Below are 27133 nucleotides of genomic sequence, written 5' to 3' on the forward strand. Positions count from 1 at the left end.
CGATAGGAAAGGGTTTTCTATGACGGAGATGTGTTTGAGAGAGCAGACATCTCCTGTAAAACATCAGAATTTGCATAATTTCCACTTCCTGTGGGTGGTTACATCCATCTTGGGTGAATGCACTGTTGTTCAGGATGAGACAGTCTGGTAAATGATTGGTTCTTCTCTAGAGTTTCCAAGCCACTGTGATCAACATCGTATTGCTTGGTTTAAGGTGTTCATGGTCACTGTAAAGTACTTAGAGACAACTGGGCTTTATACAATATCTATGACATTTTTATTTCTGCTCTCTCGATGTGTGAGTGACAGGTGGAACGGTTGTCAGCAGTCTCTGTAGTAGAGATGTGGAAAAGGTGTGGCAGAGCTGTGGAAAAGGTGTGGCAGAGCTGTGAAAGAAGTGTGGAAAAGGTGTAGAAGAAGTGTGGAAGAGGTCTGGAAGTGTGGTAGAGGTGTGGTAGAGGAGTGGAAGAGGTGTAGAAGAAGTGTGGAAAGAGGTGTGGAAAGAGGTGTGGAAGAAGTGGTGAGGTTTGGTAGAGGTGTGGTAGAGGTGTAGAAGAGGTGTGGAAGAGGTGTAGAAGAGGTGGTGAAGTTTGGTAGAGGTGTGGTAGAGGTATAGAAGAAGTTTGGTAGAGGTGTGGTAGAGGTGTAGTAGAGGTGTGGTAGAGGTGTAGAAGAGGTGTAGAAGAGGTGTGGTAGAGGTGTGGTAGAGGTGTGGTAGAGGTGTAGAAGAGGTGTGGAAGAGGTGGTGAAGTTTGGTAGAGGTGTGGTAGAGGTGTAGAAGAGGTGTGGAAGAGGTGGTGAAGTTTGGTAGAGGTGTGGTAGAGGTGTAGAAGAGGTGTGGTAGAGGTGTAGAAGAAGTTTGGTAGAGGTGTGGTAGAGGTGTGGTAGAGGTGTAGAAGAGGTGTAGAAGAAGTTTGGTAGAGGTGTGGTAGAGGTGTAGTAGAGGTGTGGTAGAGGTGTAGAAGAGGTGTGGAAGAGGTGGTGAAGTTTGGTAGAGGTGTGGTAGAGGTGTAGAAGAGGTGTGGTAGAGGTGTAGAAGAAGTTTGGTAGAGGTGTGGTAGAGGTGTAGAAGAGGTGTAGAAGAGGTGTAGAAGATGTTTGGTAGAGGTGTGGTAGAGGTGTAGTAGAGGTGTGGTAGAAGTGTAGAAGAGGTGGTGAAGTTTGGTAAAGGTGTGGTAGAGGTGTAGAAGAGGTGTGGAAGAGGTATAGAATAAGTTTGGTAGAGGTGTGGTAGAGGTGTGGTAGAGGTGTGGTAGAGGTGTGGAAGAGGTATAGAAGAAGTTTGGTAGAGGTGTGGTAGAGGTGTGGTAGAGGTGTGGTAGAGGTGTAGAAGAAGTTTGGTAGAGGTGTGGTAGAGGTGTGGTAGAGGTATAGAAGAAGTTTGGTAGAGGTGTGGTAGAGGTATAGAAGAAGTTTGGTAGAGGTGTGGTAGAGGTGTAGAAGAAGTTTGGTAGAGGTGTAGAAGAGGTGTGGTAGAGGTGTGGTAGAGGTGTGGTAAAGTTGTAGAAGAGGTGTGGTAGAGGTGTGGTAGAGGTGTAGAAGAGGTGTGGTAGAGGTGTGGTAGAGGTGTGGTAGAGGTGTAGAAGAGGTGGTGAAGTTTGGTAGAGGTGTGGTAGAGGTGTAGAATATGTGTCTGTTCAGGACAACCTACTTGCTAGTCAGGAGCCTCATGACATTCCAGTCTCTGGGGAAGATACTGAGCTTCATCAGGTTACGAAACACACAGAAGATCTTCAGAAGGAACTCCTGAGAGGAGAAAGATGAATGTGTGTCAGATGTCGTTATGTAACTCTCTTCATACTGCCTTCTCTACTTTATTATGATTGGCCAGATGGTTAAAATTCAGAACGTCGATTGGCTTAAAGGCATATTATCTGAGACTATATAGTATGTTATGAAAAAATATACCCTGATATATAACCAACACAGCTAAATGTTTTATCCATTCCACTTGGTGTTGTGCCAGGAAGAGCTCTTAGTTGGGGTATATTGGGCATAAATCACACCCGTGTGCCTTATTGATTAATTACAGAGGTATATTGGGCATAAACCACACCTGTGTGCCTTGAAATGTATGTATTTAGATTACGTGTTCCCAACCTATGGAGCGTGTCCCCAAAATGGGGCACCAGTGTTTCCTGGAGGGCCCAGGGCCTTATCTGATTTGAGGTGTAAATTTTTTTTTAGAAACAGCATATTTACATTTTAACTATTGTAATCTACTGAAATAGTCCATTAGAAAACACTCACTCACAGTGGAAACTTTAAGAAGATATCCCAAATTGTCATCACAGTGTTTTTACATTTCAAACAACACTTCCCTTTTAGTACACTTGCTATGGCACTCACTTTCCTTTTCATTTGAATAATTTACAAAAGCTTAGAAAAGATAATAGTATATTTAAAAAATTTACAAATGCTATTGAGATGGCACAATGATTCCGTGATTGTTGTCTCTTCAACAGATATTCAGGGAACTGAAAAGCAACAACCAGGAAATGACAGAGGGATCATGCTTGCCCATATCTGCTATTGGTGGTCTTAGGGGAGATGACCGAGGGGAGGTGCAGCTACCCCCTAAATGGTTGGGACAGTGTCTTCATTGCCCCCCGTCTCAGTTCCAGTATGCTGCCAGTGGTCAAGTGGAAGTCAGTCTCATCTTGTCTGCTATGTTGTTAGATCTAAGGAGCACTTTGAGTCTTAGTTCCACATCTCTGCCCCACCTGGTATGACGACATTTACCTTTCCCTGTTCAAGCCCAGCTGGCTGTGTTGCTAAACGGACCACAGTCTGAAGACTCTGTTTGCAACACACCTGTTCACACCTGGACATTCATCTATGTAATGTAGATTTAAAAAGGGGCCATACAAGGAGCTCTCCACCCAGCATAGCCAGTAGAGGACTGGCAGCCCAACAGAGTCTGGATCCTCTCTAGGTTTTCACTTTGGTTCCAACCTTTCTTAAGACTGTCCCCGCCATAGTGCTTCAAAATCGTATTACTCACTCAGAGGGGTTTACAGTTAATGAATAAGAACTTTGTGACAATATTCAAAGCAAAAAGGGTTTTGTAGAACGCTGTTTCTAAAAAAGTTAGAAGGGATGAATGTTGCTGCCCTCCATGTGAGAGAGAGTGTCTTTATCCACTGTGCCACAAAGCCTGACCAATGCTGAGTGTTGATATAGCGTCTCAACATTAGATCATTTTGTCACTGATTAATGTCATGCCAAGTTTGAATATTTCACTGGACACCATTAAGCATTGTGATAAACTGATTAACGTTTCTTATTAAGTTCACCTCCACCACAAATAGCATCTATTAACTGCATGGCTTTCGCCACTGGCTGTTTTAACAGCTTATTAGCCAGTAATAGATTTACTAATCCTGAACTATCCTATCCTGAGCAAACCCTTATGCATAATTTGTGTTGTGCTATTTCATTTCATGGCACAACGTTAATTTTTCGTTCATTCATGAATGACATTGATACAATAACTATCAATATAGGTGAGGATAAATAACTTTATCGTCAAGTGGAAAGACAAGAGAATTGTGGAAACCCCTCCTATTTTACTACCCAAGGGATTGTGATCTACTGTATATTACCCCAAAAAGCATGCACGGATGCGTACTTCGAAAATACATCAGAATTTGTCAGATTATAACCGTAAACAATTGTATTTTAGGCTTATTATAATATAGCTTCTGAAGGTTGTGGACAGCAAACCTTTTTCTCTATCCTGAACAAATGCTAATACATAATTTGCTTTGAAAGCAGCGAGACTCAAACACCAGCCCCCTGCATGGGAGTCCGTGTCTCTAACCACAACGCCATTTAACAAGGGGTAAATGGTCTGTCAGACAGTCACTTATTCACTCACTCACTCATTCACTCAGTAAAAGATAGTTGTTCTTCTTTGCAGGCTCCGCTTATGCGCTCTGGGAGAAAAACAGAACACAATGACGTGCAAATCATTTATCCCAGTATTCAATTCAAAATAGTACAAAGACAACATATCAAATGTTTAAACATAGACATTTGATTGTTTTTGGAAAGATTCATGCTCACTTTGAATTTGATGCCAGCAACATGATTTAAAAAAGTTGGGAAAGGGGCATGTTTACCACTGTGTTGCATCACCTCTTCTTTTAACAATACTCTGTAAGCATTTGGGAACTGAGGAGACCAATTTCTGTAGTTTTGAAATCCCATTTCTGCTTCACTTGGATTTCAGCTACTCAGCAGTTCAGGGTCTCCTTTATTGTATTTTTCATTTCATAATGAGCCAAATGTTTTACTACGGAGCCATGCTGTTTAATACATGAAGAATGTGGTTTGGCAAGGCCTTTCCAGAAAAATATGTTGTCTGGATGGCAACATATGTTGCTCCAAAACCTGTATATTTTGTTCAGCATTAATGGTGCCTTTGTAGATGCGCAAGTCACCCATGCCACGTGCAGTAATACACCCCCATACCATCACAGACACTGGCTTTTGAACTGTGAGCTGATAACAAGCCGGATGGGTCCCTCTCCTCTTTAGTCTGGAGTACACCGCGTCCATGATTCCCAAAAATAATTTCACATATTGATTTGTCAGACCACAGGAGAGTTTTCCACGTTGCCTCAGTCCATCTGCCCAGAGAAGCTTTCGGCGGTAGCGTTTCTGGATCTTGTTTGTGTATGGTTTCTTCTTTGCATGTTTTAACATGCATTTGTGGATGCAGCGACATAGTGTGTTCACAGACAGTGGTTTTCGGAATTGTTCCTGAAACCATGCAGTGATTTCTACTAATGAATCATGTCCGAATATCACAGCCATCCAATATTGATTTTCTGCCTTTTCCCTTGCATACAGAGATTTTGCCGGATTCTCTGAATCTTCTGATGATATTATGTACCATAGATGATGAGATCCCAAAACTATTTGCAATTTTACATTGAGAAACATTATTTTTCAACTTTTTGCTTGCACAATCTTTCACAGAGTGTTGAACCCCTCCCCATCCTCACCTCTGACAGACCCATCCTCCCTGGAATGATCTTTTAATACCCAATCATGTTACTGATCTGTTGCTAATTGACCTAATTAGTTGTGTGATGGTCCACCATGTTTACTTTTTTAGCATTACGCAACTTTTCCAGTCTTTAGTTGCCTCTGTCCCAACTTTTTTGAAATGTGTTGCTGGCATGAAATTCAAAATGGGCATATATTTTTCAAGAAACAATAAAATGCCTCAGATTCAACATTCGATATGTTGTCTTTGTACTATTTTCTATTGACTATAGGGATTAAATTATTTGCACATCATTGCATTCTGTTTTCGTTCACATTTTACGCAGCGTCCCAGCTTCTTTGAAAACGGGATTGAATACACACTATTGACAGGTTGACCATTATATGAAGTCAGTGGCTCTTTAAGCTCAGTGCAAGAAGGAAGGGGTGAGGAAACCGTCCTGGTCGCACCTTGAGCTCCTCCTTGCTCTGGAAGTTGTCCAGTAGATTTTGAAAGTGGATGTCAGACATCTGACGCAACAGGGACAGAAGGCAGGACACATACTCTCCCTGCCAATAAGAACACAGGTGCACACATGTCAGCCAATCACAGAGGTCCACGAGTAACCCAAAGAACTATAAAAACACTGGAGGGAGTAAGGGTAGGATCAAATGGATGGAGAGAGGTGATTGGCAACGGGATCCAGCAGTACTGTTAGTTACTGTCAGTTTATGTTAGTCTCTCTAATGAGCTGTTGTGAAAGCACTTTGGGACAACTGCTGATTTAAAAAGTATTTGATTGATTGTAATTGGGTTCCTAGCAGAGCAAAGTCCATAAAAAAAATTATAAATTGATATCTAAGAAATACATGAAAGATTAAAACATTACAGTTTGACAGGTTTTGCGAGCATTTTCATCTGAAAACATTTGACTGCATAGTTTTGATAGAAAATGTGAGGGGGTGGGTTGAGAGAAGGCAAGGTACAGAGAGATGAGGATGACAGGTTCTGGAGGAGAACAAGGGACTCAGGTTCTTTCAACAGCACCTCTGAGATAATGTTATTAGAGTCCCTCAAGATCAGGATGGAGTGAGTCGGGGGTTGTGTGTGAGGAGACAAGATGGAGAGAGTCGGGATGGGGGGTGAGGAGACAGGATGGAGGGAGTCAGGGAGGGAGTGAGGGGATGTGAGGAGACAGGATGGAGGGAGTGAGGGGATGTGGTGAGACGGGACGGAGGGAGTGAGGGGATGTGGTGAGACGGGACTGAGGGAGTGGGGGGATGTGGTGAGACAGGACTGAGGGAGTGGGGGGATGTGGTGAGACAGGACGGAGGGAGTGAGGGGATGTGGTGAGACGGGACGGAGGGAGTGAGGGGATGTGGTGAGACGGGACGGAGGGAGTGAGGGGATGTGGTGAGACGGGACTGAGGGAGTGAGGGGATGTGGTGAGACAGGATGGAGGGAGTGAGGGGATGTGGTGAGACAGGATGGAGGGTGTAAGGGGATGTGGTGTGACAGGATGGAGGGAGTGAGGGGATGTGGGGAGACGGGACGGAGGGAGTGAGGGGATGTGGGGAGACAGGATGGAGGGAGTGAGGGGATGTGGGGAGATGGGAATGAGGGAGTGAGGGGATGTGGGGAGACGGGAATGAGGTAGTGAGGGGATGTGGTGAGACGGGACGGAGGGAGTGAGAGGATGTGGGAGACGGGATGGAGGGAGTGAGGGGATGTGGTGAGACGGGAATGAGGGAGTGAAGGGATGTGGTGAGACAGGACTGAGGGAGTGGGGGGATGTGGGGTGACAGGATGGAGGGAGTGAGGGGATGTGGGGAGACATGATGGAGGGAGTGAGGGGATGTGGTGAGACAGGGTGGAGGGAGTGAGGGGATGTGGTGAGACAGGATGGAGGGAGTGAGGGGATGTGGTGAGACAGGATGGAGGGAGTGAGGGGATGTGGGGAGACAGATAGTAGAAGCAGATTGTTAGTTACTAACAGTGATCTCAGCCGTGCACTGTGGGCATCGCTGGCCTCTTACCGCCTCCTGGGACTGGGACCGGCTCATGATAGCTAACAGTGTCTGGAGAAGCACATCCAGGAGGGATTCCACCATCATCTCAACCTCCTCCTGTACAGATGTGTCCTACAGGGAGAGAGAGGATAGGGAGAGATACAAGGAGAGATAGATACAGGGAGAGAGAGGATAGGGAGAGATACAAGGAGAGATAGATACAGGGAGAGAGAAGATAGGGAGAGATACAAGGAGAGATAGATACAGGGAGAGAGAGGATAGGATAGGGAGAGATACAAGGAGAGATAGATACAGGGAGAGAGAGGATAGGATAGGGAGAGATACAAGGAGAGATAGATACAGGGAGAGAGAGGATAGGGAGAGATACAAGGAGAGATAGATACAGGGAGAGAGAGGATAGGGAGAGATACAAGGAGAGATAGATACAGGGAGAGAGGGGATAGGGAGAGATACAAGGAGAGATAGATACAGGGAGAGAGAAGATAGGGAGAGATACAAGGAGAGATAGATACAGGGAGAGAGAGGATAGGATAGGGAGAGATACAAGGAGAGATAGATACAGGGAGAGAGAGGATAGGATAGGGAGAGATACAAGGAGAGATAGATACAGGGAGGGAGAGGATAGGATAGGGAGAGATACAAGGAGAGATAGATACAGGGAGAGAGAGGATAGGGAGAGATACAAGGAGAGATAAATACAGGGAGGGAGAGGATAGGGAGAGATACAGGGAGAGATAGATACAGGGAGAGAGAAGATAGGGAGAGATACAAGGAGAGATAGATACAGGGAGAGAGAGGATAGGGAGAGATACAGGGAGAGATAGATACAGGGAGAGAGAAGATCGGGAGAAATATAGACGTAGATAGTGAGCAGAGAAGCTGGTTACATCCAGATTGACCCGAGTCTTAGTCTCTAGTTTTGCGATAGTGTACTGTATGTGCTGCGATAGTGTACTGTATGTGATGTACTGTATGTGTATCTGAAACAAGCTATAACTCCTAACCTGGTTGTCCCTATCAAAGTTCCCCGCCACTGTCTTAGTCCGTCTGGTTGTCCCTTTCCAAATTCCCTGCCACTGTCCTTGTCAACCTGGTTCCCCCTGTCCAAAGTCCCTGTCACTGTCCACCTGGTTTCCCTTTCCAAAGTCCCTGTCCAAAGTCCCTGTCCCTGTCCTTGTAAACCAGGTAGCCCCTTTCCAAAGTCCCTGTCCCTGTCCTTGTCGACCTGGTCGTCCCTGCCATTGACCACCTGGTCATCACTATCTGTGTCCACCTGGTCATCACTGTCCTTGTCCACCTGGTCATCACTGTCCTCGTTCACCTGGTCATCCCTGTCCTTGACCACCTGGTCATCCCTGTCCTAGACCACCTGGTCATCACTGTCCTTTTTCACCTGGTTGTCCCTGTCCTAGACCACCTGGTCATCACTGTCCTTTTTCACCTGGTTGTCCCTCTCCTAGACCACCTGGTCATCGCTGTCCTTGTTCACCTGGTCGTCCCTGTCCTTGACCACCTGGTCATCCCTGTCCTAGACCACCTGGTCATCACTGTCCTTTTTCACCTGGTTGTCCCTCTCCTAGACCACCTGGTCATCACTGTCCTTTTTCACCTGGTTGTCCCTGTCCTAGACCACCTGGTCATCACTGTCCTTGTCCACCTGGTCATCCCTGTCCTTGTCCACCTGGTCATCCCTGTCCTAGACCACCTGGTCATCCCTGTCCTAGACCACCTGGTCATCACTGTCCTTTTTCACCTGGTTATCACTGTCCTTTTTCACCTGGTTGTCCCTCTCCTAGACCACCTGGTCATCGCTGTCCTTGTTCACCTGGTCGTCCCTGTCCTTGACCACCTGGTCATCCCTGTCCTAGACCACCTGGTCATCACTGTCCTTTTTCACCTGGTTGTCCCTCTCCTAGACCACCTGGTCATCACTGTCCTTTTTCACCTGGTTGTCCCTGTCCTAGACCACCTGGTCATCACTGTCCTTTTTCACCTGGTTGTCCCTCTCCTAGACCACCTGGTCATCACTGTCCTTTTTCACCTGGTTGTCCCTGTCCTAGACCACCTGGTCATCGCTGTCCTTGTTCACCTGGTCGTCCCTGTCCTTGCAAAACATTTATGTTTCGACCTAGTTTCAACCCTACTAAAGAGATTTTTGGAAATCGTGCATATCTTTTTGTGTTGTGTTTCTTTGTGTTTTCTAGGCTGGGTATCTGCTTAAGCAACTTATGAAAATGGCTGATGTAAAAAGGGATGAATAAAATAAATCAGATTGATTGATTAAGCCCAATATCCGTTTCCTATCTCAATAGTATTGACATGGCTGCCCTGTTGCCTTTGTTGGTAAGTTTACCATAGAGCTGCTCTTGATAATGGAGAAAATACTGCTAAGGATCCCAGAGCAGATGAGAAGTTCTTTCTGCTGTCTCAGGTGGAGGTGGATGTGATGAAGCACCACAGGGAGAAGAGTCCTACGAGAATCTGAGACATAGACAGAAAGACAAGCAGAGACCGAAAGGCAAGAAACAGAAAGACAAACAGAGGCAGAAACAGAAAGACAAACAGAGGCAGAGACAGAAAGACAAGAAACAGAAAGACAAACAGAGGCAGAGACAGAAAGAAAAACACATACAGAAAGGCAAACAGAGACAGAAAGGCAAGAGACAGAAAGACAAGAGACAGAAAGACAAGAGACAGAAAGACAAACAGAGGCAGAGGCAGAGACAGAAAGACAAACAGAGACAGAAAGGCAAACAGAGACAGAAAGACAAGAGACAGAAAGACAAGAGACAGAAAGACAAACAGAGGCAGAGACAGAAAGACAAACAGAGACAGAAAGATAGAGACAGAAAGACAGAGACAGAAAGACAAACAGAGACAGAAAGACAAACAAAGACAGAAAGACAAACAGAGGCAGAGACAGAAAGACAAAAGAGACAGAAAGACAATCAGAGACAGACACAGAAAGACAGAAAAAGAGTTAGAGTAGAGTTGATGTATCTACGGGTAATGCGAAAAATGTTTAAATTGACCCATGTCCTACACAGCTAGTCATAGAATCTCCCTAAAACACATCCAACATATGTGTTCAGTCATTCGACATGCAGCTCTGTGGAAATGGTTTAAAGAAGACCACTACCAGGGAAGGAGAACAGGCGGCTGTCGACAGTCCGAGCGATGGACTGCAGTTTGACCACGTCCATGGACTGACCAATGTGAACTGTACTCGGCATGCTGCCCAATGTTCCCCGGACAAACTCTGCCACCTCCTGGGCCGTGAACATCTGGAGCAGCTCGTCAAAGATGGCCGGGAACGAGTTCAGCAGCGCAGCCTGGGGGAGAAATGGGAGGGAGGGTGAGAGAGGGAGGAGACGTGGGGGGGGGGGGGGGGTAACCAGTTCCATACTCCACTTCCGGACTGATTCATGGGTAAGGTAATGTTGAGTTGGGTCTGAGAGACAGATCACACAGTGAAGTGCCAGGAATCAAGAAGCAAGGAATTGCATATTTGACATTAATGGATGTCCTATCAAAATGTTTTGGGGCTGGGAACATTCTTTGTTGTGCCAAAAATCAGGGACCTCCTCAAAACGTGAACCTAACTATAGAGAGATGAAAGACCACAGAACCAGTTTAACTGTGACTTAGTCAGTGGAGTCTTGGGAAGAAATTCCTACCTCCTCTCCTGCTCTTCCCCCTAGCCTGAGTCTGATTGACAGCTAGGTTTCTCCTTCATAATCACATGAACGCACATGCAAGAAAGAGGAGCTATCCACTCATGCAGCCGATCTGATGCAAGTTTTACACAGAGCAAACCGTAAATTAATCAACATAGACTCAGCTAAATGCAATGGCCACAAAATGGGTAAGAGACATTAGCTATTCAAATGTATTACGTTTCTTTAAAAATATATATATTTTATGTATATTGTTCTAAGTTAGATTAGCCAATTCTCCAACTAAATGTAGCCTAGCCAACATTAGCTTAGTGGTTCTGTGAGCTACTTACAGTTAGCTATTCAAATACAAAGCTAAACAATCATTACATCAGTGCACAAAATCAATTATCCTGTCCGGAAAGAAAGTGCGCAAGTAACTCTGTGTCCAAATTTACCATTTTCATTGGATGGCTAGCCTAGCTAGCGTAGCTTAACAGCACTACATTAGATCTATTTATGGGTAGCTATTCAAATAAGAAAAACATTTCATATCATAATGTGAATAAATCAATTTACCTGTCCAGAAGAAAAAGCACTAAATAAGAGTCGAACTTCATCCCTTTCAATGCCATTAGTTCTTTCCTCTTTGGAAATGCTGCTGAACCAATGTTTATACTTGTCTTCACCCTTGCTTTATCCAGCTCTTTTTTCATTTGTGCTACTCTCTAAAATCTATTTTTCACTTCGCAGTTTTTGATGTGTATGCTGTTGTAGGCAATCATCTCTAGCTGCCATTGAAGTTAATGTGAAAAAAAAATTTATTTGCTCTTTATCACAGACTTATACTATCTCTGGGCAGTAAGGACGCTCACAAATGGAGCTAAGGCCAGCCTCGCCAAAGGCGAACAGGAATTGGACATTATCACCACCAGAGTCACATTTGCACTTTTGTGCACTTTTAATATCCTGAAATTCTATATAAAGAAAGAAAATGTTGTAATTACAGTGAATTTTTGTTTAGAAACATTTCCAAAAGGCGGGGGTGATGTTAGGCCAGTTTGAGAAGCACTGTTCCACAAGAACATTTCCCATTCATAGATTTGATCTTCTAGCTCCTCAGTTCCATGGATCAACTGATAAACCAACAGTCCAAGTACAGGACAGAGATGAGATGTAGCTGAATTGGCTCTTAAACTGATATGATGAAAGAGTATGACAGACAATTAAAGGTCAGGGAAAAGGTTAATAAAACAAAAAACAAACTAAAACAAGCAAACCAAATTAGTGATTACTAGTTGATGGACTGTTTTGTTACAGGTTGGTTGTTGGTCTTTAAAGGAGGTGGTGATTCAGAAGGAGGTGGCTCAGAGGTGATCTGTGAAAGGGGAACGTTGATCTGTGAAAGGTTAGCGTTGATCTGTTAGAGAGGAGCGTTGATCTGTGAAAGGGGAGCGTTCATCTGTGAAAGGGGAGCATTCATCTGTGAAAGGGGAGCGTTGATCTGTTAAAGGGAAGCATTGATCTGTGAAAGGGGAGCATTCATCTGTTAAAGGGAAGCATTGATCTGTGAAAGTGGAGGGTTGATCTGTGAAAGGGAAACGTTCATCTGTGAAAGGGGAGCGTTGAGAGTAGGTCATGTATGTTCCTAGATGTTTGTGAAAGGGGAGCGTTGAGAGTAGGTCATGTATGTTCCTAGATGTTTGTGAAAGGGGAGCGTTGAGAGTAGGTCATGTATGTTCCTAGATGTTTGTGAAAGGGGAGCGTTGAGAGTAGGTCATGTATGTTCCTAGGTGTTTGTGAAAGGGGAGCGTTGAGAGTAGGTCATGTATGTTCCTAGGTGTTTGTGAAAGGGGAGCTTTGAGAGTAGGTCATGTATGTTCCTAGATGTTTGTGAAAGGGGAGCTTTGAGAGTAGGTCATGTATGTTCCTAGATGTTTGTGAAAGGGGAGCGTTGAGAGTAGGTCATGTATGTTCCTAGATGTTTGTGAAAGGGGAGCTTTGAGAGTAGGTCATGTATGTTCCTAGATGTTTGTGAAAGGGGAGCGTTGAGAGTAGGTCATGTATGTTCCTAGGTGTTTGTGAAAGGGGAGCGTTGAGAGTAGGTCATGTATGTTCCTAGATGTTTGTGAAAGGGGAGCGTTGAGAGTAGGTCATGTATGTTCCTAGATGTTTGTGAAAGGGGAGCGTTGAGAGTAGGTCATGTATGTTCCTAGATGTTTGTGAAAGGGGAGCGTTGAGAGTAGGTCATGTATGTTCCTAGATGTTTGTGAAAGGGGAGCTTTGAGAGTAGGTCATGTATGTTCCTAGATGTTTGTGAAAGGGGAGCGTTGAGAGTAGGTCATGTATGTTCCTAGATGTTTGTGAAAGGGGAGCTTTGAGAGTAGGTCATGTATGTTCCTAGATGTTTGTGAAAGGGGAGCGTTGAGAGTAGGTCATGTATGTTCCTAGGTGTTTGTGAAAGGGGAGCGTTGAGAGTAGGTCATGTATGTTCCTAGATGTTTGTGAAAGGGGAGCATTGAGAGTAGGTCATGTATGTTCCTAGGTGTTTGTGAAAGGGGAGCGTTGAGAGTAGGTCATGTATGTTCCTAGGTGTTTGTGAAAGGGGAGCGTTGAGAGTAGGTCATGTATGTTCCTAGATGTTTGTGAAAGGGGAGCGCTGAGAGTAGGTCATGTATGTTCCTAGGTGTTTGTGAAAGGGGAGCGTTGAGAGTAGGTCATGTATGTTCCTAGATGTTTGTGAAAGGGGAGCGTTGAGAGTAGGTCATGTATGTTCCTAGATGTTTGTGAAAGGGGAGCGTTGAGAGTAGGTCATGTATGTTCCTAGGTGTTTGTGAAAGGGGAGCGTTGAGAGTAGGTCATGTATGTTCCTAGGTGTTTGTGAAAGGGGAGCGTTGAGAGTAGGTCATGTATGTTCCTAGGTGTTTGTGAAAGGGGAGCGTTGAGAGTAGGTCATGTATGTTCCTAGGTGTTTGTGAAAGGGGAGCTTTGAGAGTAGGTCATGTATGTTCCTAGATGTTTGTGAAAGGGGAGCGTTGAGAGTAGGTCATGTATGTTCCTAGATGTTTGTGAAAGGGGAGCGTTGAGAGTAGGTCATGTATGTTCCTAGGTGTTTGTGAAAGGGGAGCGTTGAGAGTAGGTCATGTATGTTCCTAGATGTTTGTGAAAGGGGAGCATTGAGAATAGGTCATGTATGTTCCTAGATGTTTGTGAAAGGGGAGCGTTGAGAGTAGGTCATGTATGTTCCTAGGTGTTTGTGAAAGGGGAGCGTTGAGAGTAGGTCATGTATGTTCCTAGATGTTTGTGAAAGGGGAGCGTTGAGAGTAGGTCATGTATGTTCCTAGATGTTTGTGAAAGGGGAGCGCTGAGAGTAGGTCATGTATGTTCCTAGAAGTTTGTGAAAGGGGAGCGTTGAGGGTAGGTCATGTATGTTCCTAGGTGTTTGTGAAAGGGGAGCGTTGAGAGTAGGTCATGTACGTTCCTAGATGTTTGTGAAAGGGGAGCATTGAGAGTAGGTCATATATGTGTTCCTAGGTGTTTGTGAAAGGGGAGCGTTGAGAGTAGGTCATGTATGTTCCTAGATGTTTGTGAAAGGGGAGCGTTGAGAGTAGGTCATGTATGTTCCTAGGTGTTTGTGAAAGGGGAGCGTTGAGAGTAGGTCATGTATTTTCCTAGATGTTTGTGAAAGGGGAGCATTGAGAGTAGGTCATGTATGTTCCTAGGTGTTTGTGAAAGGGGAGCGTTGAGAGTAGGTCATGTATGTTCCTAGGTGTTTGTGAAAGGGGAGCGTTGAGAGTAGGTCATGTATGTTCCTAGGTGTTTGTGAAAGGGGAGCGTTGAGAGTAGGTCATGTATGTTCCTAGATGTTTGTGAAAGGGGAGCGCTGAGAGTAGGTCATGTATGTTCCTAGAAGTTTGTGAAAGGGGAGCGTTGAGAGTAGGTCATGTATGTTCCTAGGTGTTTGTGAAAGGGGAGCGTTGAGAGTAGGTCATGTACGTTCCTAGATGTTTGTGAAAGGGGAGCGTTGAGAGTAGGTCATGTATGTTCCTAGATGTTTGTGAAAGGGGAGCGTTGAGAGTAGGTCATGTATGTTCCTAGGTGTTTGTGAAAGGGGAGCGCTGAGAGTAGGTCATGTATGTTCCTAGAAGTTTGTGAAAGGGGAGCGTTGAGAGTAGGTCATGTATGTTCCTAGGTGTTTGTGAAAGGGGAGCGTTGAGAGTAGGTCATGTATGTTCCTAGGTGTTTGTGAAAGGGGAGCGTTGAGAGTAGGTCATGTATGTTCCTAGATGTTTGTGAAAGGGGAGCGCTGAGAGTAGGTCATGTATGTTCCTAGATGTTTGTGAAAGGGGAGCGTTGAGAGTAGGTCATGTATGTTCCTAGATGTTTGTGAAAGGGGAGCGTTGAGAGTAGGTCATGTATGTTCCTAGATGTTTGTGAAAGGGGAGCGTTGAGAGTAGGTCATGTATGTTCCTAGGTGTTTGTGAAAGGGGAGCGTTGAGAGTAGGTCATGTATGTTCCTAGGTGTTTGTGAAAGGGGAGCTTTGAGAGTAGGTCATGTATGTTCCTAGGTGTTTGTGAAAGGGGAGCGTTGAGAGTAGGTCATGTATGTTCCTAGGTGTTTGTGAAAGGGGAGCGTTGAGAGTAGGTCATGTATGTTCCTAGGTGTTTGTGAAAGGGGAGCGTTGAGAGTAGGTCATGTATGTTCCTAGGTGTTTGTGAAAGGGGAGCGTTGAGAGTAGGTCATGTATGTTCCTAGATGTTTGTGAAAGGGGAGCGCTGAGAGTAGGTCATGTATGTTCCTAGAAGTTTGTGAAAGGGGAGCGTTGAGAGTAGGTCATGTATGTTCGTAGATGTTTGTGAAAGGGGAGCGCTGAGAGTAGGTCATGTATGTTCCTAGATGTTTGTGAAAGGGGAGCGTTGAGAGTAGGTCATGTATGTTCCTAGGTGTTTGTGAAAGGGGAGCGTTGAGAGTAGGTCATGTATGTTCCTAGATGTTTGTGAAAGGGGAGCGCTGAGAGTAGGTCATGTATGTTCCTAGAAGTTTGTGAAAGGGGAGCGTTGAGAGTAGGTCATGTATGTTCCTAGGTGTTTGTGAAAGGGGAGCGTTGAGAGTAGGTCATGTATGTTCCTAGGTGTTTGTTGGCATGTTGGTGGTTTATGGGGTAGAAGGGGAATTGGTTGGTTATTTGTTGGGTTGTGATTTGGTGGTTTTGGAGGTGCTTAATGGCAAAGTGGGGGAAAGCAGAACTCTGAGAATGGCCAGTCCTGTAAGAGGAAGGCCTGCAGTTACTTACTGAGAGAGGTGAGGGGCGAGGAGCATTGGTGCTCCAGGCTTGAGTACAGCTGATGGGGCCTGAGGCCTGACCCAGTCCTGAGGTAACCTGGGGGCCCTGAGTGGTCTGACCAGGGGACAAAGGGACCCAGAGTAAAGGACAGGAGGATAAGATACAGCAGGAGGAGAAAAAGGATGAAGGAAGGAAGAAAAAGAGGAGGAGGAGGAGGGAGAGGGGAAAAGAGGAGGTGGAAGAAGAGAAAGGACAGAACGATAAAGCGGGTAAAAGGAGGAAGAGGAGGATACAAAGAAGGTAACAGCACAGAGGTTTGCAAAGGAAAGAGGAAGTTAGACTAATATAGCAAAGAAATACAATCTACTGATTTGACTAACTACTGTACACTGAATGGCAGCAAAGGTAGCAAAAGGACTCTACTAACTATTGTAGATTGGAAAATGAAAGCTGCAGAACTGAAAATAGAGTATGGATGAATGGATGGATGCGATGATGGTATAAATGGAATACGCTGTTGACCATCTTCACTTCCTTGTGCTGGTGGAAGAGTAAAGTAGTGAAACTTTAGCAACACTCCAAAAGACAAACACACTCATATTGTAAATTATTCAAGAGTAATAGAAACATTTTGTCTTAGACTGTTGTTTGTATACTGTACTGTAAGCAGAATAAACTTGTTTGTTTTGTACATCACTCATCTTTTAGCGTTGCCAATTATTTTCAAGGTAATTTGTCTTTGGTCAGACCCACAATCATGGCCACACATTGGATTTGGTTTTTACTCTTGGTCTTACCCTAAATAATCTTGTTAAGGAAGATATTTTTGTGTCTGATCATCTTAATATTGTTCCTAAAGTCCTGCTTAATGTTTTCCCCTAAAAGGAAAATCATAGTATTCGCTCTGGCATCATTAATTCACAGACAGCTTCAAAACGTTCAGCTATTTGTCCTAGTCATAGTGAAAAACTGTATGCCACATGTAGTACCACTAAATAGTAGTAATCACTAAATAGTAGTACCACTAAATAGTAATACCACTAAATAGTAGTACCACTAAATAGTAGTACCACTAAATAGTAGTAATCACTAAATAGTAGTACCACTAAATAGTAGTACCACTAAATAGTAGTAATCACTAAATAGTGGTACCACTAAATAGTAGTAATCACTAAATAGTAGTAATCACTAAATAGTAGTACCACTAAATAGTAGTAATCACTAAATAGTGGTACCACTAAATAGTAGTAATCACTAAATAGTAGTAATCACTAAATAGTAGTACCACTAAACAGTAGTAATCACTAAATAGTAGTAATCGCTAAATAGTAGTAATCACTAAATAGTAGTACCGCTAAATAGTAGTAATCACTAAATAGTAGTACCACTAAATAGTAGAAATCACTAAATAGATTCAACAAATGATGTCAAAGCACTCTTCATGAAATTGCTCCTTTTAGATCTAGGTCAAGGCCTGAAACAAAACATTAGCCTTGGTTAGATGAGAACATACCAAACCTTCAGAAGACATTTAGAAAAGCAGAAAGAAAATGGAAAATGACTAAACTACATGTCCATTACATCTATATGAAGGAGCTGCTACTATCTTATAATAAGGTAATTAGGGATGTGAAGGCTGGGTATTTGTCTGAACTAATTGCAGCAAACTGTCACAACCCAAAGTTTTTATTTAGAACTGTTGACCGTGTTGTTAATCCAGCACCAGTCAGGACATGGCCTCAACTGCTGAAGACTGGGAAAAGTTCTTAACCTTTCTTGATCAGAAAATTGCTAATATTAGATCTATGATAAACCATACTTTGCTCTGTATTGAAGTTCCTTACCTCTGTCTAAAATTATTGAACACTTTTACTCCAAATGTTTTAGAAGACCTTTGAGATATCACATCTCATTTAAAACACTCCTTTTGCCCTCTAGACATTATATCTCCCAGACTGCTTAAAGATATTATTGGAACAGTAGGCCCTGAAATACTCTCCATTATAAATAGTCCTCTCCATACAGGTTGTGTCCCTGACTATTTTAAGTCAGCATGTGTTCAGCCTCTTCTTAAAAAATCTATTCTTGACACCTCTGTTTTTAGTAACTACAGGCCAATTTTCAAGCTGCACTTCTTATCCAAAATGTTATAAAAGTTGTAGCAAAAGTAACTTTTATCGGTGGTGGAACACAATCTTATTTTTGAGTAATTCCAGTCAGGCTTTAGTTAGAAAAACAGTACTGAATCTGCTCTTGTTTAGGTTACAAATGACATGTTGTTGAATGCTGACTCTGGAGAATGTTCAATCTTGTTGTTACTGGATCTTAGTGTAACTTTCGATACCATAGACCAAAACATTTTAATTGACAGACTTAGAAATTGGGTTGGGATCATTAACAATTATATGTCTTCCTCTGTTCCTGTAATGTGTGGTGTTCCGCAGGGTTCCATCCTGGGGCCAATCCTGGGGCCAATCCTGTTTTCTCTGTATATGTTTTCATTAGGTAGTTATGCAGATGATATGCAGTTGCTTTTGTCGGTTAAGCCAAATGACTTGAGCAAGTTGTGTGTTCTGCATAATTGCCTTGAAAACATTACAAACTAGATGTCTAATTATTTTCTTCATTTGAACACTGAAAAAACAAGTTTTAATTATTGGCCTATTTCGGATTAAGTTCGGTCGGCTCTAGGATCGCGAGCAGAAAAATTTGTGCCAGTGGCCAGAAATCTGTGAGTTTTCAATTTGAATATAACTGGTTTTATCTATAAAAATATGGTGCAGTCATGTTTTTACCAACTTAGAAACATTTCCAAAATAAGGCTTTTTATCTTTTGAGAACACTGAGAAAATGTTACATTTCATCTCACCTAGACTACTGCAATACTTTGTTTACATGCCTCAAAAATATGTCCCTAGGTAAACTCTAAGTTGTACAGAATTCAGTTGCCAGACTTCTTACAAGGACTACATCAAGGTCTTATATAACTCTATTGTTGGCAGCTGTAGATTTTAAAATACTACTTATCAATTTTAAGGCACTACATGGTCATTACATTAGTTACTTTCTCAACCCATACTGCACTGTTAGGCCTCTCAGATCAACTGCAAAAGAGCTTCTGGCTGTTTCAGTGTCTAGACTGAACTAAAAGGAACCGGCCTTTGCTATACGGGCCCCTAGACTCTGGAACAGCCTACCACAGAATGTCAGAGATGCTATGTCAGTGCATTCTTTTAGATCTTACCTAAACACAAATTTTATGACATGGTTTTTATGAATATTTTATCACTGTGATTTCTTTTTCAATTTATTCTTTTTACTTTTTTTACTCTTTTTTTGTGTGTTTTAATATATATTCTAAAATTTTTTGTATGTATTTCTATTTGTATTGTGTGTAAAACACTTTGTGTAATTGTACTAGAAAAGTGCTACATAACTTCATAAGGGCCAGAAGACTCCAGTCAGTGTGTTTGTGTGTCTAGCTGAGGGTGTGTGTGCGTGTGTAGATGTGGGTGAGGATCTCTCACCTGTGTGAAGATGAGAGTCTCTGAGCTGCGGCTGTCCAGACTGAGGACAAAGCGGATGGACAGGAAGAGTTCCTGGATGCTGACTCTGAACTGCTCCTCTTCCATTCCACAGGTAGCGCGGGAGTACAGGATGCGAGACTGGACAATGAACTTAAAGAGATATTCCAGAGCCTGACACAAAAGTAGAGAACATTAACTTAGAGATATTCCAGAGCCTGACACAAAAGTAGAGAACATTAACTTAAAGAGATATTCCAGAGCCTGATACAAAAGTAGAGAACATTAACTTAAAGAGATATTCCAGAGCCTGACACAAAAGTAGAAAACATGAACTTAGAGATATTCCAGAGCCTGACACAAAAGTAGAGAACATTAACTTAGAGATATCCCAGAGCCTGACACAAAAGTAGAGAACATTAACTTAAAGAGATATTCCAGAGCCTGACACAAAAGTAGAGAACATTAACTTAGAGATATTCCAGAGCCTGACACAAAAGTAGAGAACATTAACTTAGAGATATTCCAGAGCCTGACACAAAAGTAGAGAACATTAACTTAGAGATATTCCAGAGCCTGACACAAAAGTAGAGAACATTAACTTAAAGAGATATTCCAGAGCCTGACACAAAAGTAGAAAACATGAACTTAGAGATATTCCAGAGCCTGACACAAAAGTAGAGAACATTAACTTAGAGATATCCCAGAGCCTGACACAAAAGTAGAGAACATTAACTTAAAGAGATATTCCAGAGCCTGACACAAAAGTAGAGAACATTAACTTAGAGATATTCCAGAGCCTGACACAAAAGTAGAGAACATTAACTTAGAGATATTCCAGAGCCTGACACAAAAGTAGAGAACATTAACTTAGAGATATTCCTGAGCCTGACACAAAAGTAGAGAACATTAACTTAAAGAGATTTTCCTGAGCCTGACACCAAAGTAGAGAACATTAACTTCAAGAGATTTTCCAGAGCCTGACACAAAAGTAGAAAACATTAAAGAGATATTCCAGAGCCTGACACAAAAGTAGAGAACATTAACTTAAAGAGATTTTCCAGAGCCTGACACAAAAGTAGAAAACATTAAAGATATATTCCAGAGCCTGACACAAAAGTAGAAAAAAATTAACTTAAAGAGGTTCAACAAAGACGGGAGTGAGAGGTGACAATGACATTAAAAGGGTCCTGAACAGCAGACACACTCCACAACCCTTTTAAAACATTGTGTTGTTGCTACACACTTGTAGGTTGTTCCATTAGTAAAGTCCTTCTATACACTCATTACCTTATGTTATCACCGCATTAATGACCCGCTCTTGAAAAAGATTTGGTGATCTACTAGCTGTAGTTTTGAATCAGAAAAGTTGGTTTAATAAGTATAACTAGTGGTATCGAACTACCAACCCCAGGGAACATTCATGTAGACAAACTAATGTACTAAAGGAAACACAGTGCTACAGACTCTAATCCATTTGGTAGTGATCTAAATCTATTATTTATACAGGGCATTTATAAATTGCATTGCAGATAATTTGAAATAACTCATGGGCAATCATTAATATTTCATAAAACCAACCGAGCGGTAAAACCTTAATCATCTGCATTATGACTTGTGTTTTACTGGTAATGGACATTTTAATGTCATTATCATTTCCTTCAAAACCTTTGTTTTCGTACTGACCCTGTTCCCGGTGTGGGAATCAAACCTACACCCCAGGTGTTGCAAGCACCACGTCCCACCAAGTGGCCTACGCAGGTGTTGGGATCAGCACTCAAAACCCATTTGTGCTACTCTGGTCACAAGGACTTGATGAAACCTCCAGTGGGAAATGTTGTCATACCCTCATGGCCTCCTGAATGTGGTCTTGTCGTACAACCTCTGCAGAGCGGTCCATGTACCATTTCAGACAGCGGATCAACTCTCTGGAGAACAACACAATGTCTCATCAACACATCAGTCTGACAACCGTGAGGGTTCTTCATTATTCATCTTGCAAAACATCAGTCACTTCAGCATCAGAAATGTAACATCACCTGTTTAGCCACTGTTTCCAAAGCACATCTCTGCATCTTAGATTCATTTCCAGCCTACTGCTATTCCAGCACAGTCTATTTTTATCAATGTCAACTTAACATCATCATCTTAACATCATCTCAACAATGTCATGTCAACAATGTCATGCTATCAATGTCATCTTAACACTGTCATCTTAACATCATCTTAACAATGTCATGTCAACAATGTCATGCTATCAATGTCATCTTAACACTGTCATCTTAACATCATCTTAACAATGTCATGTCAACAACGTCATGCTATCAATGTCATCTTAACATCGTCATCTTAACATCATCTTAACAATGTCATGTCAACAACATCATGCTATCAATGTCATCTTAACACTGTCATCTTAACATCATCTTAACAATGTCATGTCAACAACGTCATGCTATCAATGTCATGCTATCAATGTCATCTTAACATCGTCATCTTAACATCGTCATCTTAACAATGTCATGTCAACAATGTCATGCTATCAATGTCATCTTAACATTGTCATCTTAACATCATCTTAACAATGTCATTTCAACAACGTCATGCTATCTATGTCATGCTATCAATGTCATCTTAACATCGTCATCTTAACATCGTCATCTTAACAATGTCATGTCAACAATGTCATGCTATCAATGTCATCTTAACATTGTCATCTTAACATCATAACCTTAACAATGTCATGTCAACAACGTCATGCTATCAATGTCATCTTAACATTGTCATCTTAACATCATCTTAACAATGTCATGTCAACAACGTCATGCTATCAATGTCATCTTAACATTGTCATCTTAACATCATCTTAACAATGTCATGTCAATAACGTCATGCTATCAATGTCATCTTAACATCGTCACCTTAACATCATCTTAACAATGTCATGCTATCTATGTCAGCTTAACTTCGTCATCTTAACAAAGTCCCCATCTTCATCTCCCATTTTCTCCTGACATGAGGAAACTCACTTATAAGCCAGTGCTCCGGCAAAGTGCTTCTGGATGTAAGTGTCCATGACGGGTCGGAAATGATAATACTTGCTGTCCCTGAGGAGATTGATGATGAACACCTGATGACAGAAGGGGAGAGGAGAAAGAAGAGGAAAGATCAGGGATGAGAGAGATGGTGGCAGAAATTGATAACCAGAGAGAGTCAGTTAAATGACAGATTAGATTTTAACCTGAGAGCAACTGAGTTGGGGCCACTTGGTTCTTCCGCTCAATGCTTCAAAGACCTGTCTTAATGTGCAGGGCTGTGAGAATCACCAGATACAGTGTAAAGACTCCTCTTAACAATGGAGTTAGTTGGCCCAATACATAATCACTTCCTCTGACCCAACTAATAATCACTGACTCTGGCCCAGCTAATAATCACTGACTAAAGCATGTAATTATTAGTGCATGCATATTAGTGCATGCTTTAGTGAATAATCACTAAAGCATGCACTACATTTAACAGAGTGCCTATACGCTGGACTAAAGTAGTGCACTATGTAGGGAATAGGGCACCAGTTGTAGGGTTCCATTTGGGATACAGGTCTATATTTACAGAGGATGGAAGATGTCAGGTGTTGAGTGGAGCACTACAGTGGATCATTGTACTGTACATGTATTGAACATGGAGTCCCAGGTGGCACAGCTGTTTAACACAGTCTTTCATGGTACCAAGCTGAACAAACAAATGAACAAACACTAAAACAGTATTATAGTTTCTCACCAGTGACTGGAACACCAGAGGGCCGTACTTATCAGTGTTGTCATCGAGGATAGAAAACAGCGTGTCTAAGATGTCTTGGAGAAACTGTCAATGAATAAAGAAAAATGTTAACCATAAAATCTACCTTTCAGTCATTTAACATGCACTGTCACCTAGTGCGACACTCAGCACATTTAGAGGACCGTTTCCTTCATGAAGTGAGTCACCTTGACGATCTCCTCTCCATTGACATGACGTAGTCTCCCCAGGATGTCTGTCACTCGGTCGGGGTGGGCCTTCCACTTCAACAGCGCCAGCAGGTCCACTGAGATTCACAATTAAACATAGAACATCAACAGACAGAAACTGACTTTTCCCTCAAATTCAACTTTGCTACAAGAAAAGAGCCGAGACCTAGCATTCTGTTTGAGCTTGATGGGCGACATAGAAGAAGAGGAGAGAGAAGTAGAGAGAGGAGAGACCGACTGTTCTGTGTGAGCTTAGTAGAGGACAGAGAGACCGACTGTTCTGTGTGAGCTTGGTAGAGGACAGAGAGACCGACCGTTCTGTGTGAGCTTAGTAGAGGACAGAGAGACATGCCGTTCTGTGTGAGCTTAGTAGAGGACAGAGAGACATACCGTTCTGTGTGAGCATTGTAGAGGACAGAGAGACCTACCGTTCTGTGTGAGCTTGGTAGAGGACAGAGAGACCTACCATTCTGTGTGAGCATTGTAGAGGACAGAGAGACCTACCATTCTGTGTGAGCTTGGTAGAGGACAGAGAGACCTACCGTTCTGTGTGAGCTTGGTTGAGGACAGAGAGACCTACCATTCTGTGTGAGCTTGGTTGAGGACAGAGACCTACCGTTCTGAGTGAGCTTGGTAAAGGACAGAGAGACCTATCGTTCTGTGTGAGCTTGGTAGAGGACAGAGAGACCTACCATTCTGTGTGAGCTTGGTAGAGGACAGAGAGACCTACCATTCTGTGTGAGCTTGGTAGAGGACAGAGAGACCTACCATTCTGTGTGAGCTTGGTAGAGGACAGAGAGACCTACCATTCTGTGTGAGCTTGGTAGAGGACAGTTGTGTTGAGATCCAGAGAGTCTCCTTGGTGCTGCGCTGGAAGATGAGACTGGAGGGGATGTTGGTGCAGCTGTTGAAGTCATCCTTACAGCACGGCAGACCCAGGTAAAGGGCGTGGTTACTAAAGGTGGTGTTTTCATCACACTGGAGAGGTGACACACAGACAGAGAGGGACAAAGGACAATAGGAGAGATGGCAGAGTTCTTCAACCAATCAATCAATCTTACATTTTCTATTTACAGAAACAAACTATTTGGATCTTCATAGTTAGTGAGGTGGTGCAACAAAACCAATTTAAAGAAGGAAAAGGCTGACCTTGTAAACATAGAGCTCATGGCTCTCATCTGACAGGGTGGTCCCATCATCTCTCATCAGAGGTGTGAAGGAAAAACCAAACAACTTCTTCTCCCCCTTGTCTTTGGCTGTGGGAAGGTGAGGAAAACAGAGGCAAAGAGAGAAGAGCAAGAAGAAGAGGAGTAAAGAGAGAAAGAGAGTAGATGAGGAGACAAGTTGAGAGGATAAGAGAAGAAAAAAGTCAGAGAAGTGAGATGAAGGGAGATGAAGTGAGATGAAGGGAGATGAAAGGAGATGAAGGGAGATGAAGGGAGATGAAGGGAGATGAAGGGATATGAAAGGAGATGAAGTGAGATGAAGGGAAATGAAGGGACATGAAGGGAGATGAAGTGAGATGAAGTGAGATGAAAGGAGAAGAGCGATGACAGACTATGATATTACCAATGCCTGGCGGAAAACCCTGTCAACAAACAACATATTATACCAATGAAACAGCAGACTCCAGTGCAGAGACCTGTCTGGTACCTACTAGAACAGTGTCTGAACTCAAAGCGTAGATGGGACCCTCTGAATCGGTCGATAGGGATGGGCAGTTTAACCACCTCGCTCCAGCGAGGGCTGTTGTTGTGGTACAGTACAAAGGAGCGATGCTCACTGATGTTGGGTTCACCACTGCCAAGGCTGAAACAGTCCTGCAGGAATATCAGCATATGTTAGAATACACACGCAGGCTGGTTTTTGACTTGCAGCGACTAGAAAACCAGAAATCCATGTTCCCTAGCCCTAAACCTAACCATAACTATAACCTCAATTTCCTTACGTTTATACCTAAACCTAACCTAACCCTAACGCCTAATCCTAAAGCATAAACCTAAAAGCAAAAACAATTCTAACACTAGTTTTTCTCTGAACCAGTTTTTCTTCCTACCTTGAGTGTCTCTCCATCTGCGTAGAGCACGTAGACAGTCACTTCAATGTTCTTCTGGACACTTTTCCCTCCCCTCTCAAAATCTCCTCTCTCCAGCGTGAGATACAGATCGTTACGGATATCACCTACAGACAGACACGCAATTTACCAGGAGTTATTTAATGTTGGTTTGTCTGTTAACAACTGCTGGATAATTATATTCTGATGAACAGCGTTCAATTTGCAGTGGTCTCTTAATTTTTTCCATCCTGAAGAAATTAAGAGACCACTCCTAATTTTACTTAAATCATCATCTCTACATGTATGGCAGCCATTCCATTCCAGTGTCTGTAAAATTCCAACACAGGCACATCTCATTTAATGAGGTACTGATTAGGTGATTACCTGAACCAAATCAGAATGACAAAAGAGTTGAAAAGAAAAGATTTGAGTGAGGAAAAGAAGGGTTAAATTCTGGAAGAGGGATACAGTGAGTGACAGGTTGCTTCCATCCTGAAAATTTCAAAGACAGTGGTTCATAAGAACAAGGTCAAGCAACAGACATTGGGGACAACAAAGCTACAGACTGGCAGAGGGCCAAAACGACTGTCCACTGACTGAGATGATCGTCAGCTCATTCTGGGGTGAAATGCACGGTGAGGACGGTTCAAAACAGGCTCCTAGGGGCAGGGCTGAAGTTGTGCAAAGCTAGAAAAAATCCCTTCATCAATAAGAAGCAAAGAAGAGCCAGGCTGAAGTTTGCAAAAGACAATAAGGATTGAACCGTAGAGAAATGGAGTAAGGTCATCTTCTCTGACAGGTCAAATTTTCAGCTTTGCACCAACACCTGGTTGTCTAATGGTTAGACAGAGACCTGGAGAGGCCTACAAGCCACAGTGTCTCACATCTACTGTGAAATCTGGTGGAGGATCAGTCATGATCTGGGGATGCTTCAGCAAAGCTGGAATCGGGCAGATTTGTCTTTGTGAAGGACGCATAAATCAAGCCAAGTATAAGGTGATCCTGGAAGAACCCCTGCTTCCTTCTGCTCTGACAATGTTCCCAAACTCTGAAAATAGTTTTTTCCAGCAGGACAATGCTCCATGCCACACAGCCAGGTCAATTAAGGTGTGGATGGAGGATCAGCAGATCAAGACCCTGTCATGGCCAGCTCAATCTCCAGACCGGGATCCCATTGAAAACCTTGAATTTTATCAAGAGGAAGATGGATGGTCACAAGCCATTAAACAAAGCTAAGCTACTTGAATTTTTGTGCCAGGAGTGGCATTAAGTCACCTAACAGCAATGTGACAGACTGGTGGAGAGCATGCCAAGACGCATGAAAGCTGTGATAAAAAATCTGGGTTATTCCACCATATATTGATTTCTAAACTCTGAAAACAATACCATTTTTTTTGATTATTTTGACCAGTTGTTTTCTACAAATAAATACTCTAAATGACAATATTTGTATTTGGAACTTGGGTTAATGTTGTCAGTAGCTTAAAGAATAAAACAAAAATGTACATTTTACTCCAACACATACCTATGAATAGTAAAACCAGAGAAACTGATAATTTTACAGTGGTCTCTTAATTTTGTC

The 27133-nt window shown here is 42.8% G+C and overlaps 1 protein-coding gene across 19 annotated transcripts in view; it reads right to left on the reverse strand.

Moving 5' to 3' along the window:
• dock3 (dedicator of cytokinesis 3) overlaps positions 1–27133 on the reverse strand; it is a 260930-nt gene that overhangs the window by 40149 nt on the left and 193648 nt on the right. For 15 of the 19 annotated variants that reach the window (XM_034287388.1, XM_029114306.2, XM_034287387.1 and 12 more), the window contains 15 exons: positions 25552–25676; positions 25153–25315; positions 24645–24751; positions 24302–24473; positions 23475–23572; positions 23269–23352; positions 22521–22621; positions 21338–21419; positions 19495–19665; positions 15977–16081; positions 10166–10358; positions 9380–9507; positions 6991–7137; positions 5467–5565; positions 1652–1746 (listed from right to left, as the gene is read on the reverse strand). In XM_034287388.1, the coding sequence (XP_034143279.1) occupies positions 1652–1746; positions 5467–5565; positions 6991–7137; positions 9380–9507; positions 10166–10358; positions 15977–16081; positions 19495–19665; positions 21338–21419; positions 22521–22621; positions 23269–23352; positions 23475–23572; positions 24302–24473; positions 24645–24751; positions 25153–25315; positions 25552–25676 (1870 nt within the window). The remainder of the gene's footprint in view (positions 1–1651; positions 1747–5466; positions 5566–6990; positions 7138–9379; positions 9508–10165; positions 10359–15976; positions 16082–19494; positions 19666–21337; positions 21420–22520; positions 22622–23268; positions 23353–23474; positions 23573–24301; positions 24474–24644; positions 24752–25152; positions 25316–25551; positions 25677–27133) is intronic. The other 4 variants (XM_029114312.2, XM_029114314.2, XM_029114309.2 and 1 more) reach the window with 2 other exon arrangements.

This window comes from Esox lucius, chromosome 17 (genome assembly GCF_011004845.1).
Source record: "Esox lucius isolate fEsoLuc1 chromosome 17, fEsoLuc1.pri, whole genome shotgun sequence".
Classification (NCBI taxonomy): domain Eukaryota; kingdom Metazoa; phylum Chordata; class Actinopteri; order Esociformes; family Esocidae; genus Esox; species Esox lucius.